At 38.0% G+C, this 16,310-nt stretch overlaps 2 protein-coding genes and 1 pseudogene across 3 annotated transcripts; all 3 read left to right on the forward strand.

Annotated features, from left to right (window-relative positions):
• On the forward strand, window positions 1-399 carry LOC105960636 (uncharacterized). Its single transcript, XM_088825532.1, has one exon. It carries the CDS (start codon window positions 1-3, stop codon window positions 397-399), a length of 399 nt encoding a protein of 132 aa, XP_088681658.1.
• Window positions 400-3,286: 2,887 nt separating this feature from the next.
• LOC105960627 (DNA-directed RNA polymerase II subunit RPB7-like) lies at window positions 3,287-10,710 on the forward strand (annotated as a pseudogene). The gene is made up of 5 exons (XR_016034353.1): window positions 3,287-3,317; window positions 9,201-9,373; window positions 9,476-9,526; window positions 10,216-10,348; window positions 10,398-10,710. The product of XR_016034353.1 is annotated as a DNA-directed RNA polymerase II subunit RPB7-like (transcript).
• A 2,552-nt stretch (window positions 10,711-13,262) lies between these two features.
• Window positions 13,263-16,043, forward strand: LOC105960656 (DNA-directed RNA polymerase II subunit RPB7). The gene is made up of 6 exons (XM_012984846.2): window positions 13,263-13,636; window positions 14,117-14,299; window positions 14,404-14,569; window positions 14,663-14,713; window positions 15,384-15,518; window positions 15,699-16,043. The coding sequence occupies exons 2-6, from the start codon at window positions 14,184-14,186 to the stop codon at window positions 15,762-15,764; spliced, it is 534 nt and encodes a 177-aa protein (XP_012840300.1). The 5' UTR covers window positions 13,263-13,636; window positions 14,117-14,183; the 3' UTR covers window positions 15,765-16,043.
• The last annotated feature ends 267 nt before the right edge of the window (window positions 16,044-16,310 follow it).

Below are 16,310 nucleotides of genomic sequence, written 5' to 3' on the forward strand. Positions count from 1 at the left end.
ATGTCTAAGCCCAGCTTCCTGCACGTGTTCGCAGTCATAATCGCCTGCACAACAATCCTAGCCACACCATCCGCCGCAGATCTGCTCAGCGACGTAGGGTTGATCGGAGGCGGCCTGGGTTTGCCAGACGTCCGGCAATGCCTCGCCGGAATATTCGAGGTCCACGGGTGCCTCCACGAACTGATATTCTCCGTCCTCAGCCTTCAGCCCCGACTTGTGGGCCCCACTTGCTGCAGCGCCTTCTTGCAAATCGACGAGGGATGTTTGCCGAAGGTGTTTCCTTTACACCCGGAGTTTACTTCTTTGTTGCAGAATTACTGCTTGTCCGTTATCGATGGCTCCGTGAAATTGCCTCCGCCTCCGCCGCCGTGTGACTCCGGCGACTGCGATTATTACTAGTTATTCATTTATTTTTTCATTCTGGATGGGTGTTTTGGTAATTAGACTAGTTTAAGATTAATTTGGTTTGATATCTATACTATTTTATATAATTCTTGGGAAATAATGAATAATGGATTTTCAGTTATATATTACTGAATTTTTGGTATTGGTATTTTATTTATATAAAAAAAAGGGGCAATATGCCAAACACCCTTCATTGGGAATTTAATTCTTGATAAATCCTTTTTTTATAAATGATATTTGAGATAAATCCAATGGGTCTGAAAAACCATATATGCCCCCACTAACTATTAATTAGTATAATAATTTAATTTAAAAAAAATTACACCCATAATCTATACCCAAATCTTCTCCTAAAATTATTCCCCTCATCACGTTAATTCAGTTTTTTTTTTCCCTTTTCTTTTTTATTTTGTTTAATGGTTTTTTTTATTTCCATTTAAAATAAAATTTTGTAATTATATTATTATTTTTTTTTCGGTTGTTTAGTTTAAATTATTTTTTTTCTTATTTATATTTTTCATGTTTTTTATTTTAATTTAAAAAATGATTTTATTTTTATTTTTCGTTTTTTCATATATTTAAGTTTTTTAAAATCGGTTTTTTTATTTTCTTTTCAGTTTTTTTAAATAAAAACTACTCTATATAAAATTGAAAACCACTCTATAAACATGAAAACCACTTTGTATAACAACTATGTAAACTTGAAAACCACTCTTTATAATAACTATGTCAACTTAAAAACCACTCTGTATATACAGTTAAATAAAAATTTGTACAAAAATTATTGAAAACCACTATAAAATTGTTGAAAACCACTATAAATTTATCAAAAACAAAGCCTGACATTATGAAAACTACCCCGTATAAACAACTATATAAACCTGAAAACCACTTGATATGAAACAATTATATAAACATGAAAACCACATTATATACACAACTATATAAACATCGAAAATCACTATGAATTCTAACAAGAAAACATCAAAAATTCTGCGAAAAAGAAGCTATAAAACCACTATAAAGGACACCATCTTCTCTCGAATGAACCCTAGAGCATAGTCTGTGTAATCATCTTCTTCTCGTTATTTGAAACGTAAACCACTATTTGAAAAAATCATCATCTTCTTCCGCCCATCAACAATTTCGTCAAAAAAAATATCATCAAGAACAAAAACATTACCAAATTTAAAAGAACAAAAAATCAACCTTATATCATCACTTTCTCTTATCGCTTTACCGATCTCCATTTTCTGGCTTATAACAATATCAATTTTCCTGAATGAGAATTCAAAACAATAACAACAATAATGACGATCAATCACCGGATAATTAAACTCGAGAAGCTAGCAAAAGTGTGTCGTAACAAAAGTCTGAAAATTTTCAATTAAAGGAGTATTTAAATTCAAGCAAATCAAAATTACTAGACCAAACATAAGATAGATGCGAATTCTGCCATTACTTGCAAATACATATAATTATATTATCAATATATATAATTATATATATTGAGTAATTAATAATTATATAATTACCGTTCCTGCACCACATGATCCAAATACATATAATTATATTATCAATATAATTAGTTTAATTAAATTGAGTAATTAATAATAATTACCGTAAGCAACAAAGAGTACGGTGTCGGCATCCCAATGATTAGGCACGATGAAATTCACCGCGGATGTGGCGGCCGGCAGCGGCGGGGAGGAGGAGCGGCGGACGGAGATGTTGAGGAGGATCGGCTGCGGAGATATTTCCGTTGCGATGAGGATTTCTTGACGAATGATTGCAGGGTTCGTAATTAATTGCGATATAATAGGAAAATATATTACAAATCTTTTTTAATTTTTTTTATTTCCAATCATAAAATAGACGTTACCTTTAGGTTAGGGGTAAAATAGTGATAATTTATTATTTTTTATTATTTAATGCTGAAATGGATTTATCTCAAATAGTTCTAAAAAAATTGGATCTATTGTAATTAGCCTTGTGTAATGGGGGGCTTTTGACAAATAATCCCTAAAAAAAATGTGTTGATTCACTTTATAATAAAAGTCTGAAATAGTTATTTTAATTTGATTTTTATTTACTTTAGTGTTAAAATATTTTTAAATTTTGTTTTTATTTACGTAATTATTCTTAGACTTAGAGGGGTAATTATGATATCTTATATATAAAAGAATGTTGGGAAATGTTGGGCAACCCTAAAAAACCCTAATTGCGTTTTTGTAATTATTTATTTTTAATATTTTTTCTACCAATTTTTTTACTGTAATTTTCAGCAATTGTCAATCTCCTATTTTCATTAATATATCTCAAATGTTAAGAAATAAAGATAGAAATTTAATTTGTTAAATCTTAATCTATATATTTAGATTATAAATCTTAATATACAATATTTAAAAAAACTAATGTTATATATAATTATGAATAATACTACATGATGATGCTAAAATGTAGATCACCTGGGGTAGTGTAGAAAATGAACTGGGAGAGCAAAGCAGATCAGTAGCTTGACAACTTGATGATCCTGAGGTACCTGCGATCATAGAACGCATGAACTAAGCCGGGGGTTGATCCGGCGGAAACCCCTCCGACGCTCAAGTCAGACGTGCTGATCATAGAAATAGTCCAGAGAATATACATTTTGTAGTATTATTCAATAATAGGACGTACCTTGAGGAATGAGTTCAAACCTTTATTTATATCTTAGTTGAAATTGTCGGGCCCGAACCTTACTTGAAGGTGATTGGGCCTCGGTGATAATGGTCTTCGATATTGGGCTCGTGGCCCAGTAGGTAAATAACTTATAGGCCCATTGGGTTGGCCCAATTAGGCATATCATTAAGCCCCCCACTCTCGAGTCGATGTGGGGGCCATGTCGAAATGGGTTCTCAATCGTGTCGAGAGTGAAAATTGTAGTGTTCGTTTTTTGGCATATGGCCTGATGGTGTGCGAAAATGCATTGGAGCGTGTGTCGGAGGGGCGTGAATGCGCGTTGGCGCGTAGCGCGACTAAGTTGTCGCTATGTAAGTTATTTGAGTTGTCGGTGTTGTCCCGCGACGATGTAGTAGCGAATTGTCTCCTCGTGGGAGTTGTCTCGTCGCGGGGTAATATAGTTGATCGAGTTATCTCATCGTGGGAGTTGTTTCGCGATAATGTGGTAGCACGGATCAAGTAATCTCCTCGTGGGGTAATAGAGTTGATCGAGTTATCTCCTCGTGGGAGTTGTCTCGTGATAATGTAGTAGCACGGAGCTAGTATTCTCCTCGTGGGAGTTGTTATTTATCGACATTGTCAATGTTTTGACGCGTTGCTTGTATGTGTTTACATATAGCCTTGTGCGTGATGTACTTGAGGAGAGGATCAGGCTCTCAAGAGTTTTTTTATGGGGATCGTGCCCCTTGTTAGACCTCGTGGGTCGTAAGTATGTTTGGACCGTGGCCACGTTTTAATGAAGGACCCATCGAAAACAAGTAGATAAATTTTGTGTAATCAAGCTGGCCAGGCTATATTGATTCTCATAATATCTCTAAGTGTTTCTAGGGTTGTAATCGTGCTAACTTGAGCTTGCGATTATGTACTGCATTGCAAGCGAGTTGTCTCTTCAAGAGAGTTGTCTTGCAGCGAAGTTGTAGGAGCATTGGATGACGCACGATTGAGGAGCGTGCGGATTGAGGTTGCTCTGAGCGAGTTGTCTCCTCGTGGGAGTTGTTTCGCAGCGAGTCTTATTATCGAGCGAGGTGGTTGTACGTGGGAGTTGCCTTGCAACGGACTTGTAGTATCGAGCGAGTTGGCTCCTCGTGGGAGTTGTCTCGCTGCGGGTTGTGGTACCAAGCGAGTTGGCTTCTCGTGGGAGTTGTCTCGCTACGGGTTCGTAGTACCGAGCGAGTTGGCTCCTCGTGGGAGTTGCCTCGATGTGGGTCGTAGGATGGAGCGAGTGGTCTCCTTGTAGGAGTTATCTCGCTCTGGGTTCGTAGACCCGAGGGAGTTGACTCCTCGTGGGAGTTGCCTCGCAACGGGTTATATGACTGAGCAAGTTATCTCCTCGCGGGAGTTATCTTGCCGCCGGTTGTAGTACCGCGCGAGTTGGCTCCTCGTGGGAGTTGTCTCGCTATGAGTTGTAGTATCGGGCGAGTTGGCTCCTCGTGGGAGTTGTCTCGCTGCGAATTGTGGGACAGAGCGAGTGGTCTTCTCGTAGGAGTTATCTCGCTGTGGTTATGAGACCCGAGGGAGTTGGCTCCTCGTGGGAGTTATCTCACAACAGGTTATAAGACGGAGCGAGTGGTCTCCTCGTGGGAGTTATCTCGCTATGGTTTCGTAGACCCGAGGAGTTGGCTCCTCGTGGTAGTTGTCTCGCTGCGGGTTGTAGGACGGAGCGAGTTATCTCCTCGTGGGAATTGTCCCGCTACGCGTTGTAGTTCCGAGCGAGTTGGCTCCTCGTGGGAGTTGTCTCGCTACGGGTTCGTAATACCGATGGAGTTGACTCCTCATGGGAGTTGTCTCGCAACGAGTGTGTAGGGCCGAGTGAGTTTGCTCCTCGTGGGAGTTATCTCGCTATGGCGTTGAGACCCGAGGGAGTTGGCTCCTCGTGGGAGTTGCCTCGCAACGGGTTATAGGACAGAGCGAGTAGTCTCCTCGTGGGAGTTAACTCGCTATGGTTTCGTAGACCCGAGGGAGTTGGCTCCTCGTGGGAGTTGTCTCGCTGCGGGTGGTAGTACTGAGCGAGTTGGCTCCTCGTGGAAGTTGTCTCGCAAGCCCCCCACTCTCGAGACGATGTGGGAGCCAAGTCGAAAGGGGTACCGGATCGTATTGAGAGTAGATCGGTGCTGTAGTCTTGCGTTAATCGTTGGCATGTCGTGGAGAAATATTTTTTTTTTTATTTTCCATTTGATAACGAACGTTATTTGGTAGGTGCGTTAAAGAGCTCGCGGAATTTGGTGGAGCGCGTTGAAATTCTCGTGCGATTTGGAGAAGCGAGTCAAAATCTACGCGCAATTTGGTGGAGGGCGGTGAAAGTTGAGTCCAATTAGATGGGAGCGCTCTCTCCAAGGAGGCCTTGGGAGGCGCGCGCGCGTGTGAGGTACTTTTCCTTTTTTTTTTTTTCCTGACGCGCGCGTGCTGTGCACGCGCGCGCGTCAGGCGCGTGTTCGCCACGCGTGCGTGCTGTGCACGCGCGCCTCTTCCTTTTTTTTTTTTTTTTTTTTTTTTTTTTTTTTGCTGACGCGCGCGTGCTGTGCACGCGCGCCATCCTTTTTTTTTTTTTTTTAATGAAGCCGCGCGCGCGGCTTGGCTCTGCTCACGCACGCGGCTCGGCTGCAGCTCCTCCCTTTTTTCTTTTTTCTTTCTTCTTCTATTACTCTCTTTTTTCTTCTTCTTGTTCTTGTATTTTTTCATCTTCTTTTTTCTTCTTCTTTCTTCTCTTTTTTCATCTTCTTATTTTTTCATCTTCTTCTTTTTTCTTTTTCTTTCTTCTTCTGTTTTTTCGTCTTCTTCTTTTTTTCTTTTATTTTTTCATCTTTTTCGTTGATTTTTTTTTTTTTTTTTGGTTGATATTCACCCCCTTGGGGATGTTCTATTTTTTGAATAGGGAGATTACCACTGGGGTGAGATGCCCCACCTTGGCGATATATGGTGCCACTGATTCAGTGGCAGCACGAGTTGAATCTTCCGTGATCATACGCTGAAGGTCTTCTTCGGTTATCTGAACCGTTCGAGAAGTAAGTAGAAATTGATCATGTTGAGGACCCAGTGGGGCCTCACGAGGAGGAGCGTTGGCTCTTGCTATGACGAATGAAATATTTTGGGGGCGATGTGAACCCCCAGGGAGTCGATAACCCTTGGCGAACGAAATATTTTGGGAGCAGATGTAAGCCCCCAGGGAGTCGATAACCCTTGGCGAACGAAATATTTTGGGGGCGATGTAAGCCCCCAGGGAGTCGATAACCCTTGGCGAGCGAAATATTTTGGGGGCAGATGTAAGCCCCCAGGGAGTCGATAACCCTTGGCGAACGAAATATTTTGGGGGCGATGTAAGCCCCCAGGGAGTCGATAACCCTTGGAGAGCGAAATATTTTGGGGGCAGATGTAAGCCCCCAGGGAGTCGATGGCGGTGGTGCCATAGGTGGCTCCACATGTGGAGCATGTGCTGGTATCGCGTTGGGAGCATCTGCTCCCGTCGTGGCGATATATTGGGTCACGGCCTCTAGCGTGAGTTGAAGCTTCTGCTATCATGCGTTGGAACGCATCCTCGGTTATTTGAACTATTCGAGGAGCAGGGAGCGGTGGATCGGCGAGTGGTGGGTCCCGAGAGGGATCACCTGAACCTCGCGAGGCGGATCCATGGGACGTGGAGGAGGTGGCAAGCCAGAGCCTCCACGAGGTGGGAGGTCGTTAGCTGTGCCATTTTTTCTCCGAGCAGACGTCTCAGGAGGATCTTGTTGGCTACGTGATCTGGTTTGCATCGTACCCACAGACGGCGCCAAAATGATGATGTTAATTACTTAGATCACCTAGGGTGGTGTAGAAAATGAACTGGGAGAGCAAAGCAGATCAGTAGCTTGACAACTTGATGATCCTGAGGTACCTGCGATCATAGAACGCATGAACTAAGCCGGGGGTTGATCCGGCGGAAACCCCTCCGACGCTCAAGTCAGACGTGTTGATCATAGAAATAGTCCAGAGAATACAGTTAATAGTATTGCTCAGTTAATAGGACGTACCTTGAGGAATGAGTTCAAACATTTATTTATATCTTAGTTGAAATTGTCGGGCCCGAACCTTACTTGAAGGTGATTGGGCCTCGGTGATAATGGTCTTCGATATTGGGCTCGTGGCCCAGTAGGTAAATAACTTGTAGGCCCATTGGGTTGGCCTAATTATGCATATCAGTGTTCTTTCTTTTAGCCAATGTGTAAGGTAGAATAGGTGGAGATTCTTGAAAATTACCCCTTGGAGTTCAGTCGAAAATTTTTATAAGGTCCTTCTTCTTCTTCGAAAAAAAAAAAGAAAAAAAAAGAAAGACAAATATCTATGCTTCTATATATATAATAAAAAAAAAAAAAGAGAAGAAGAAGAGACTAGAAGGGAGAAATAAGGACTAGTTGTTGAATTATTTTTGAAAACACGATCCATTGCCTCAAAAGCAAAAGTGGAAACTTTTGAACTTTTGAAAATCGAGTTTATTAAAGTCTGTAGAGGTGAATTCATTGTTTCAAATGCCTATCTTTCAAAGTTTGGCGTAATCACCTAAATTCAAGAAGAATAGCCACACATACCCATATTTCATACCTCGAACCAAAGAGCCTAACAATTGAAAGCCACAAAGCCCCAATGATCCCAATAGCTTAATGTTCGATATTAGTAGATTAGAATAATTTGGTGAGTATTTGGAGTCAAGCATATGCATGTAAGTATAAATTATTTCTATCTTTAATTTGCAAATATTGGATGCTTGAAGCAATTGTATGAATTGTGGTTTTTGGTAATGGTGAGTGACTAAGTGTTGTTGAATTTTGAGCTTGCGAATGCCTAAGAATTTTCATTATAATTACAAGTTCTGAAAACGTGAAGTTGGTCATTAATCTATGTGATGAGATGCGGTAGTTGAGTTATTTGCTTACGAATAGATTTTGCTTGAGGACAAGCAAAAGTTCAAGTTTGGGGGTGTGTTAAGTGTATATTTTTACACTTTATCGTATCTTTTTATTTGAGCTTTTGGTGTGTTTTAATGATAATTGGTGCTTAAAAAGTTGATTTATTGTATTTTAGGTACAAATTGAAGAATTAGAAAAGCATGGGGTCAAAACTGCAATTTTGGCGAAAATATGGGTCAAAAATGAAAATATCAAAATTCTGAAGATTTAAAGCTCAGACCCCCGTCCCAGTTTTAGTGCAAATTGTGAGACCCCCGTCCGAGACTCCGAAGTTGCGCAGTAAAGGAATTTTAATTGCACAAGGAAGCACACAATTAGGGATCCATCTTTTTACACAATCTTCGGACGCAAATTCAAGAGCAAAGAAGATCAACGAAGATTCAAGCATAGTTTTTCTTATTTAATTTATTTATTTTATTTTATTTATCATAAGAATTACGAGTAGCTAAGTCTTTATTTCTAGGATTTTATTTGGAACCCTATGTGGGATTTATGAACCCAATTCTATGATTTTATGCAAGTTTTAATTCCGAATTATTTCTTCTACTTGTTTTATTAAGTGCATGAACTTGATCAACTTATGTGCTTTTATGTTATTGTTAATCGCATGAATCGGAAGATCGGGTTAATAATTAGAACTGTGGTAGAAGAGCCTTTGTGGTATTAACATAGGAATATAGTTAATTTCTTAGGTAGCCATTATTGAGATTTGTGTTTAATGCTGTGTTCTAGAATTAATTGCATAGGAATATAGTAATTGAATCTAGAGTATTAGAATCGTAATACACGCGGAAGCGGGTTATGATTATTTTAGCATCTCAGGTTAATAATCCGGGTTAATTGCTTGCATAATTGAAGGAATTTTGGGGGAGTAATAATCACATAGGGGGAAGAATAAAATCATAGGCTTGCTTATCTTGATTAAATCTTCGTTTTTAATTGCTTTCTTGTTTTTGCTTGCTTTTAATTTAGTTTAATTTAGTTAATTCACTCCAAAGTCGACTGTGTAGGGTGGGCTTGATAATAATTGCTAGAATTTAGCGTCTAGAATTAAATAATTAAATATTCTCTGTGGGATCGATACTTGGACTTAAAAATCCACTTTATTACTTGTACGATACGTGCACTTGCGTGTAGGTTTTCGGCCAACACATGGGTTTATTGTGGCAATAACTGGCGTTGAGAGTATCGGGAAAGGGTTAATCCGTGATGGGACTGGATTCGTTACCTTTCCTGTTAAGTATCAATGTGTTGTATTCCGACCCTTTAAAGGCGAGATTCTGGAAGCTGTTGTTACCATGGTTAACAAGGTTAGACACCCCTAACAACCCACCCCACCCTCCAATTTTTGATCATTTGCTTGTGTTTATGTATCTTTTATGATTTATACATTGTACTTAAAATTGTTGCAGATGGGGTTTTTTGCTGAAGCTGGACCTGTCCAAATCTTCGTATCCAATCATGTTAGTGGCCTAATTTCCTCTGTTGCTTATATACTTCTCCTAGACCTTTACTTGTACTTGTCTTTCGTTCGTTTTGTCGAATTTTTTTAAATGATGCATAAGTGCTTGTTACTGTGGTCCAGTTAAACTTTAGGGATTACGAGCATCTCTAGGGATAACTTGCCTCAGATCCGTTTTCTATTCATTATGTCACTTTAACTATGTATATGTTATCAAGCCCCGAAAGTATAGCATATTATGAAAATATCTGTGTGATCGATCCGCTGTGCAGACTCGAGTGATTCCTAACGTTTTTTTTTTTCTAATTTTGATCGTGCTTTGAATATACATCACGTTGTTAGAGTTGCCTTTACAGTTTGTCTGTCATTTGTTATTTAAAAACTTCTCTCTTCATTATCGAAAACTCAATTAAGGTTTGTTGTAATTATTTTAAAGTTTGTTGTGTACTTAATTCTAGAAGACCTTTGCATCTTTCTTTGAAATGCTCCGTTACGTATACTTTTGTTTTGTGGAATTGTTTGTGATGGAAAACTATCAACCATCGTATGTCTATGCTTCTAATAGTTAACAATACTTTGATATTTTGCCTTTTGGATTGTTTTCGAAACAAGTTTCCCTTTGCAATTTTTTTTCCTAATTCTGGCTTAATAGTTTCGTTCTAATTCAAAATTTTGATTTCTTGTTTGTAGTTGATTCCGGACGACATGGAGTTCCAGACCGGATATGCCCAACTACACAACATCGGATGGATGTGTAAGAATCCAGAAAGAGAGTGAAGTCCGTCTGAAGATTATTGGAACCCGAGTCGATGCCACTGAAATCGTAAGTCTTCATGTTTTGTGGCTCTAATATTTTTTCCTTATTATCGCAGTTCTGTATTGGCACGATAAAGGATGACTTTTTGGGCGTGATAAGCGATCCAGGCTCGACCTCGTGAAGTTCGTATTCCGTTTCAAGATTTCTAGTTCAATTGGGCTATAGTTTATTTCAATTCGACCTCGTGAAGTTCGTTTTCCGTTTCAAGATTTCTAGTTCAATTGGGCTATAGTTTATTTCAATTCGACCGTGTTGAATCAATCGTATGTAATGTTAGAACGTGCGTTGATGTTTAGCAATATTATAGGAAAATCATAACTATAGTTGAGAATATCTTTTACTAAATGTTTGAATATTTTTCAACTGCACTTCTGGATATTTGTGCCAACTTGCCCTTATGGACTGGATATTGTAAAACATTGTGTGATTGAAAATGAAAAAAAAAATACATACAACATTAAATGTGGAGACTATGTTGATCTAACACCTAAAAATTACTCATATTTATACTAAGCCAACTCTTTAATAGATGGTGAAGATTTTTTTTATCTAACGATTAAGAATTTAGTAGACTTCTTTAATGGATGGTGGAGATCTATTCTTTAATGGATGGTGGAGATCTATTTTGATCTAACGACTAATAGACCGTGGAGATCTATTTTGATCTAACGGCTAAAAATTTAGTAGAAGAAGCCAAACTATTGTTATAAGTTATGAGTAAAAAGCAGTTTGCCCCCTAAACTATGATCCATTTTGCGCTTTGCCCCCAAACAATTTTTTTTTTGCACGTTTTTACCTAAACTCGAGTTTTTGTTGCACGGTGCCCAAAAAGTGGTATATTCCGGCAAAATTCACTGGAAATCTGTGCACGCACGCCACATGTGAAATAGATAGGGTTAAATTTGTCTATTCCTTCGCATCTTGACTAAAAGTTTAATTTTCTCTTTTTCTTTTTCATCTCTCCTTTCCATTTTTCATTTTTTTTAATCTGCCAAATCTCTCTCTCTCTCTCTAATTCTCAACTAGAGAGAATTAATTTCTGTAATTTTTTCTATTCTTGTTTCCGATCCTTGCTTAGCCCAAATTCCTCCTCTGCGTCGCCTCCAATTCCCACTCCTTCCGCCGTCGGAATTCCCCTAATCAAAGCAACCCAGGACACAACTCCGACAACAAGACCTTTCGCCCAAACCCCATCCCATTAACTCCCACCATCCCGTCGCGAAACTACTCCATTTCGGCGCTGGCAGACGAGGCTAATGGGGATGCGAGGCCGTGGAACTTGTGGCCGAGGAAGGAGCTCGTCAAAACGGCGGCGGCGGAATCAATAAAATTTAGAGTCTAGATTATTTTGATTGACGAGATGTTTGAAGACACCCTCGCCGGCTGGACTTCTATAGATATTGCCGAAACAAACGAGTAGCACCGAGAAAGTCACCATCTGCGGCCATTGGTGAAGCCTTTGCAGCGAGATTTCGTACAAGACAATTAATTTATGTTCTCCTACAGTTAATTTTCCCTATTTTGCGTTCACCCTTTTTCCTCTGCCATTTAATCTTCTTTTTTTATTTTAACTTTTTTTTTTTTTTTTTAGTTTTGTGTTTTAATGATTAGTTTATATTTAATATATAGAATTTTAGTGGATAGACAAATTTACTCTGCAAATCACACGTGCATCGCACATAATATAACATTCCGTCCAAAATTGCCAGAAAATTGAGTTTATGGGGCACCCGTGCAACGGACTAACGAGTTTAGATAAATTCGTGTAAATTTCTTTTGTTTGGGGACAAAGTGCAAAACGACCATTAGTTGAGGGGGCAAACTGCTTTTTACTCATAAAATATCTACAGTCCAAAGTTTTATTATAAAATATCTACAAAAGTAAAGTTCTAAAAGTTTCCTGTGATTCTCCAAGAATCTCTATAAATCTCTCTCAGTCCTATTTTCCGTTCTAAAAGTTTTCTGTAATTCTCCAATAATCTATATAAATCTCTCTCAAATGTTTTTAAAACCGGACCGGGGATAGAACCGGACAAGCAACTTGGTCATGGTTGGACCGGTTCAATCGTGATTCAACCGAGTTTTCATATTCTTTTTATTTTTTTTAGTAATTTATATATAATTTTATAGTGACATATAATTTATACATTAAAAAACTACATCTATCACTAAATATCAACATGAAATTCAATTCATTAAGTACCCATAATAAATTTGAATATATAGAGAAAATAAAATAAAATTTTATAAGATCATAACATAAATTTTAAAATTACAATAATAGAGAAATAAATTATGAATCATTTAAAATTTATTCTACTATGTAAATACGTTTTAAATAATAAATTTATTAGCACATAAAAAATAAGTTTAAAAATAAAGCAATAATAAAAATTAACTAAATTAATAAATAATATTATATTGTTTTCATATAAATTACTCAAGATATGATCAAACCCTAACACATTCAGCTGCAACACTCTCAAGTCTCACCATCTACACTCTTTCTCCTTCCGCCGACAATGTTCAGAAGAACACAAAAAGAAGAAAAAAAACATTTTTTATTTTGATTTTTTTTCTCCTTTCTTCCTTAAATCCTTCAACTCAAACATCTTCTTCTTACAAACCAACTTCAGAGAGGAGAACACAATTTCCGCTGATTATTATTATTGCCATAAACCGGGTTTCATAGCCGGTTTTCACCGGTCCATAATCATTCTGCCCGGTTTTTTGGCTTTCGCGAGTTTTACAGTCGAACCGGACCGGACCAATCACCGGTTCGCGGTTGAACCGGCCGGGCCGGGCCGGTCCGGTCCGGTTATGAAAACATTGCTCTCAATCTCTCGCAGCCCTATTTCCGCTCTACAAGTTTCCTATAATTCTCCAATAGAATCTATATCAATCTCTCTCAATCTCTCGCAGCCCTATTTAGTTCCCTTCTAAAAGTTAGGTTTTCTGTAATTCTGAACTATATAAATCTCTCTCAATCTCGCGCAGTCCTGTAATTCTCCAAGAACTATATCAATAATCGCTCGCAGGTCCTGTAATTCTCCAAAAACTATATAAATCTCTCTCAATCTCTCGCTCGCAGTCCTAAGAACTATATAAATCTCTCTCAATCTCTCGCAGCCCTAATTCCTTTTCTAAAAGTTTCCTATATCTCCAAGAATCTCTATAAATCTCTCTCAGCGCTATTTCCCCGCAAATCGATTTTTCCCTATTCCTACACATCTCCCCGTCTACCTGAGCCATCACCGCCGGCGAACTTCTGCCGCCATCTCACCCTTGCTGCAGGTTGAACCCGTATTATTTTAATTTGTATTTTATTCTCGTTACTCTGCTAATTTAATTGTCAAATACGATGATGGTAAATACAAAAATCTCGACTTTTTGTTTTTTTGGAGCAACGCGTTTTTTCAAGTTTTCAAGACCATAGCTTTTCTATGTTTTCTATGTTTATCAAGTTTGTATTGCTTTTACTTGCCTTTCTATTTATTTATTTATTCTAATTTGTGTGATTTAACCCAATGTAATGCTTAGCTCGAAAACGTGAAATCGTTCTGTTTTTAAGTCTTGTTGCTTTTCATTGTATCGTCTACATTCATAATCTTATATGTATTTCCTCCCCTAGTTTTCTGCTTTAAAGGTCTAGCAATTGATGGATTAATCAATAAATGCCCAATTGTGTTGTGTTGAGTGATTTGAGGAGTAAGATTTTGATGAGGTCGTTCGTCGTGCCCAAGTCTGTAACTTTTTTCCGTTTTGTAATTTCAGGAGGAAGATACTCGATAAATAATTTCTCACCGCAACCTGAAATTAACAAAAAAGCAAAGAAGGAAAGATGTTTTTTCACATAGTATTGGAGCGAAACATGCAGCTGCACCCTCGTCACTTTGGCCGTGATATGAAAGATAAGCTTGTCTCCAAGCTCATGAAGGATGTCGAAGGCACTTGCAGGTTTATTAAATCCCGCAGTTTACAGTTTCTCTATTTTATTTATTTAGGATTACATGGTTTATCCGATGCTTGACCATATTAACTGTTATTTATTGTTTTATCAGTGGTCGCCATGGGTTTATTGTGGCAATAACTGGCGTTGAGAGTATCGGGAAAGGGTTAATCCGTGATGGGACTGGATTCGTTACCTTTCCTGTTAAGTATCAATGTGTTGTATTCCGACCCTTTAAAGGCGAGATTCTGGAAGCTGTTGTTACCATGGTTAACAAGGTTAGACACCCCCTCAACCCAACCCACCCCACCCCACCCGATAATTTTTGATCATTTGTTTGCGTTTATACATTGTACTTAAAATTGTTGCAGATGGGTTTTTTTGCTGAAGCTGGACCTGTCCAAATCTTCGTATCCAATCATGTTAGTGGCTTAATTTCCTCTTTTACTTTTCTTGTTGCTTATATATTTCTCCTAGACGTAGGATGGAACCATCTTTATTTGGTACTTGTCTTTCGTTTTTTTGTCGATTTATAAGTGCTTGTTACTGTGGTCCAGTTAAACTTTAGGGATTATGAGCATTTCTTGGGATTACTTGCCTCGGGTCCTTTTTCGATTCATCATGCTAATTTAACAATATAGCATATTATGAAAATATCTGTGTGATCGATACTCTGAGCAGACTCGGGTGATTCATAACTATTGTATTTCTACTTTTGATCGTGCTTTTGAAAATACATCTCCTTGTTAGAGGTGCCTTTACAGTTTGACTGTCATTAGTTATTTAAAAACTTCTCTCTTCATTATCGAAAGCTCGATTAAGGTTTGTTGTAATTATTTTAAAGTTTGTTGTGTACGTAATTCTAGAAGACCTTTGCATCTTTCTTTGAAATGCTCCGTTACGTATACTTCTGTTTTGTGGAGTTGTTTGTGATGGAAAACTATCAACCATCGTATGTATGCCTATGCTTCTAATAGTTAACAATACTTTGATATTTTGCCTTTTGGATTGTTTTCGAAACAAGTTTCGTTTGCAATTTTTTTCCTAATTCTGGCTTAATAGTAATTTGAAATTTCGATTTATTGTTTGTAGTTGATTCCGGACGACATGGAGTTCCAGACCGGAGATATGCCCAACTACACGACATCGGACGGATCCGTAAGAATCCAGAAAGAGAGTGAAGTCCGTCTGAAGATTATTGGAACCCGAGTCGATGCCACTGAAATCGTAAGTCTTCATATATTGATATTTCAAAAAAAATAAAAATACTTTGCTCCCACTGAAATCGTAAGTCTTCATATATTGATATTTCAAAAAAAATAAAAATACTTTGCTCCCGGCTCCCGACTATAGTTGTGTCAGAATTCTGTGTTTTGTGGCTCTAATATTTTTTCCTTATTATCGCAGTTCTGTATTGGCACGATAAAGGATGACTTTTTGGGCGTGATAAGCGATCCAGGCTCGACCTCGTGAAGTTGATTCCGTTTCAAGATTCCGTTTCAAGATTCCGTTTCAAGATTCTTTCAATTCGACCTCGACCTTGTTGAATCATCGTATGTAATGTTAGAACGATCGTATGTAATGTTAGAACGTGTGTTGATGTTTAGCAATATTATAGGAAAATCATAAATATAGTTGGTAATATCTTTTACTAAATGTTTGAATATTTTTCAACTGCATTTCTGGATATTTGTGCCAACTTGCCCTTGTGCAAAAAAATAATTTAATTAACAAAACAAAAATTATGCTGAAGCAGTTGTATGTATATGCAGTGGATATTGTAAAACATTGTGTGATTGAAAATGAAAAAAATACACACAACAGTAAATATTCCGACAATAAAATTTGATTGTGCTAGAAAACAGTGGATAGAAGTTTCTAATTTTTAAATTAAATAATAATAAAATAAAGGGTAAATTACGGTCCGATTAAAAAAAAAAAAACTCAATCATGTTTGGATAATTACAACTACTCCTCAGAGGTGGATCCTCTATATGTATAGGGGGTTGTTGCCCCCCA

Source organism: Erythranthe guttata, chromosome 11, assembly GCF_056151865.1.
Source record: "Erythranthe guttata isolate IM_541 chromosome 11, IM_541, whole genome shotgun sequence".
Lineage (NCBI taxonomy): Eukaryota > Viridiplantae > Streptophyta > Magnoliopsida > Lamiales > Phrymaceae > Erythranthe > Erythranthe guttata.

Bases quoted from the DNA above. Each gene is read 5' to 3' on its own strand.
- LOC105960636 (XM_088825532.1), top strand. From the start codon at position 1: ATGTCTAAGCCCAGCTTCCTGCACGTGTTCGCAGTCATAATCGCCTGC.
- LOC105960656 (XM_012984846.2), top strand. From the start codon at position 14,184: ATGTTTTTTCACATAGTATTGGAGCGAAACATGCAGCTGCACCCTCGT. The intron at 14,570-14,662 runs GTTAGACACCCC...AAATTGTTGCAG, and splicing joins TTGTTACCATGGTTAACAAG to ATGGGTTTTTTTGCTGAAGC. The intron at 15,519-15,698 runs GTAAGTCTTCAT...TTATTATCGCAG, and splicing joins GAGTCGATGCCACTGAAATC to TTCTGTATTGGCACGATAAA.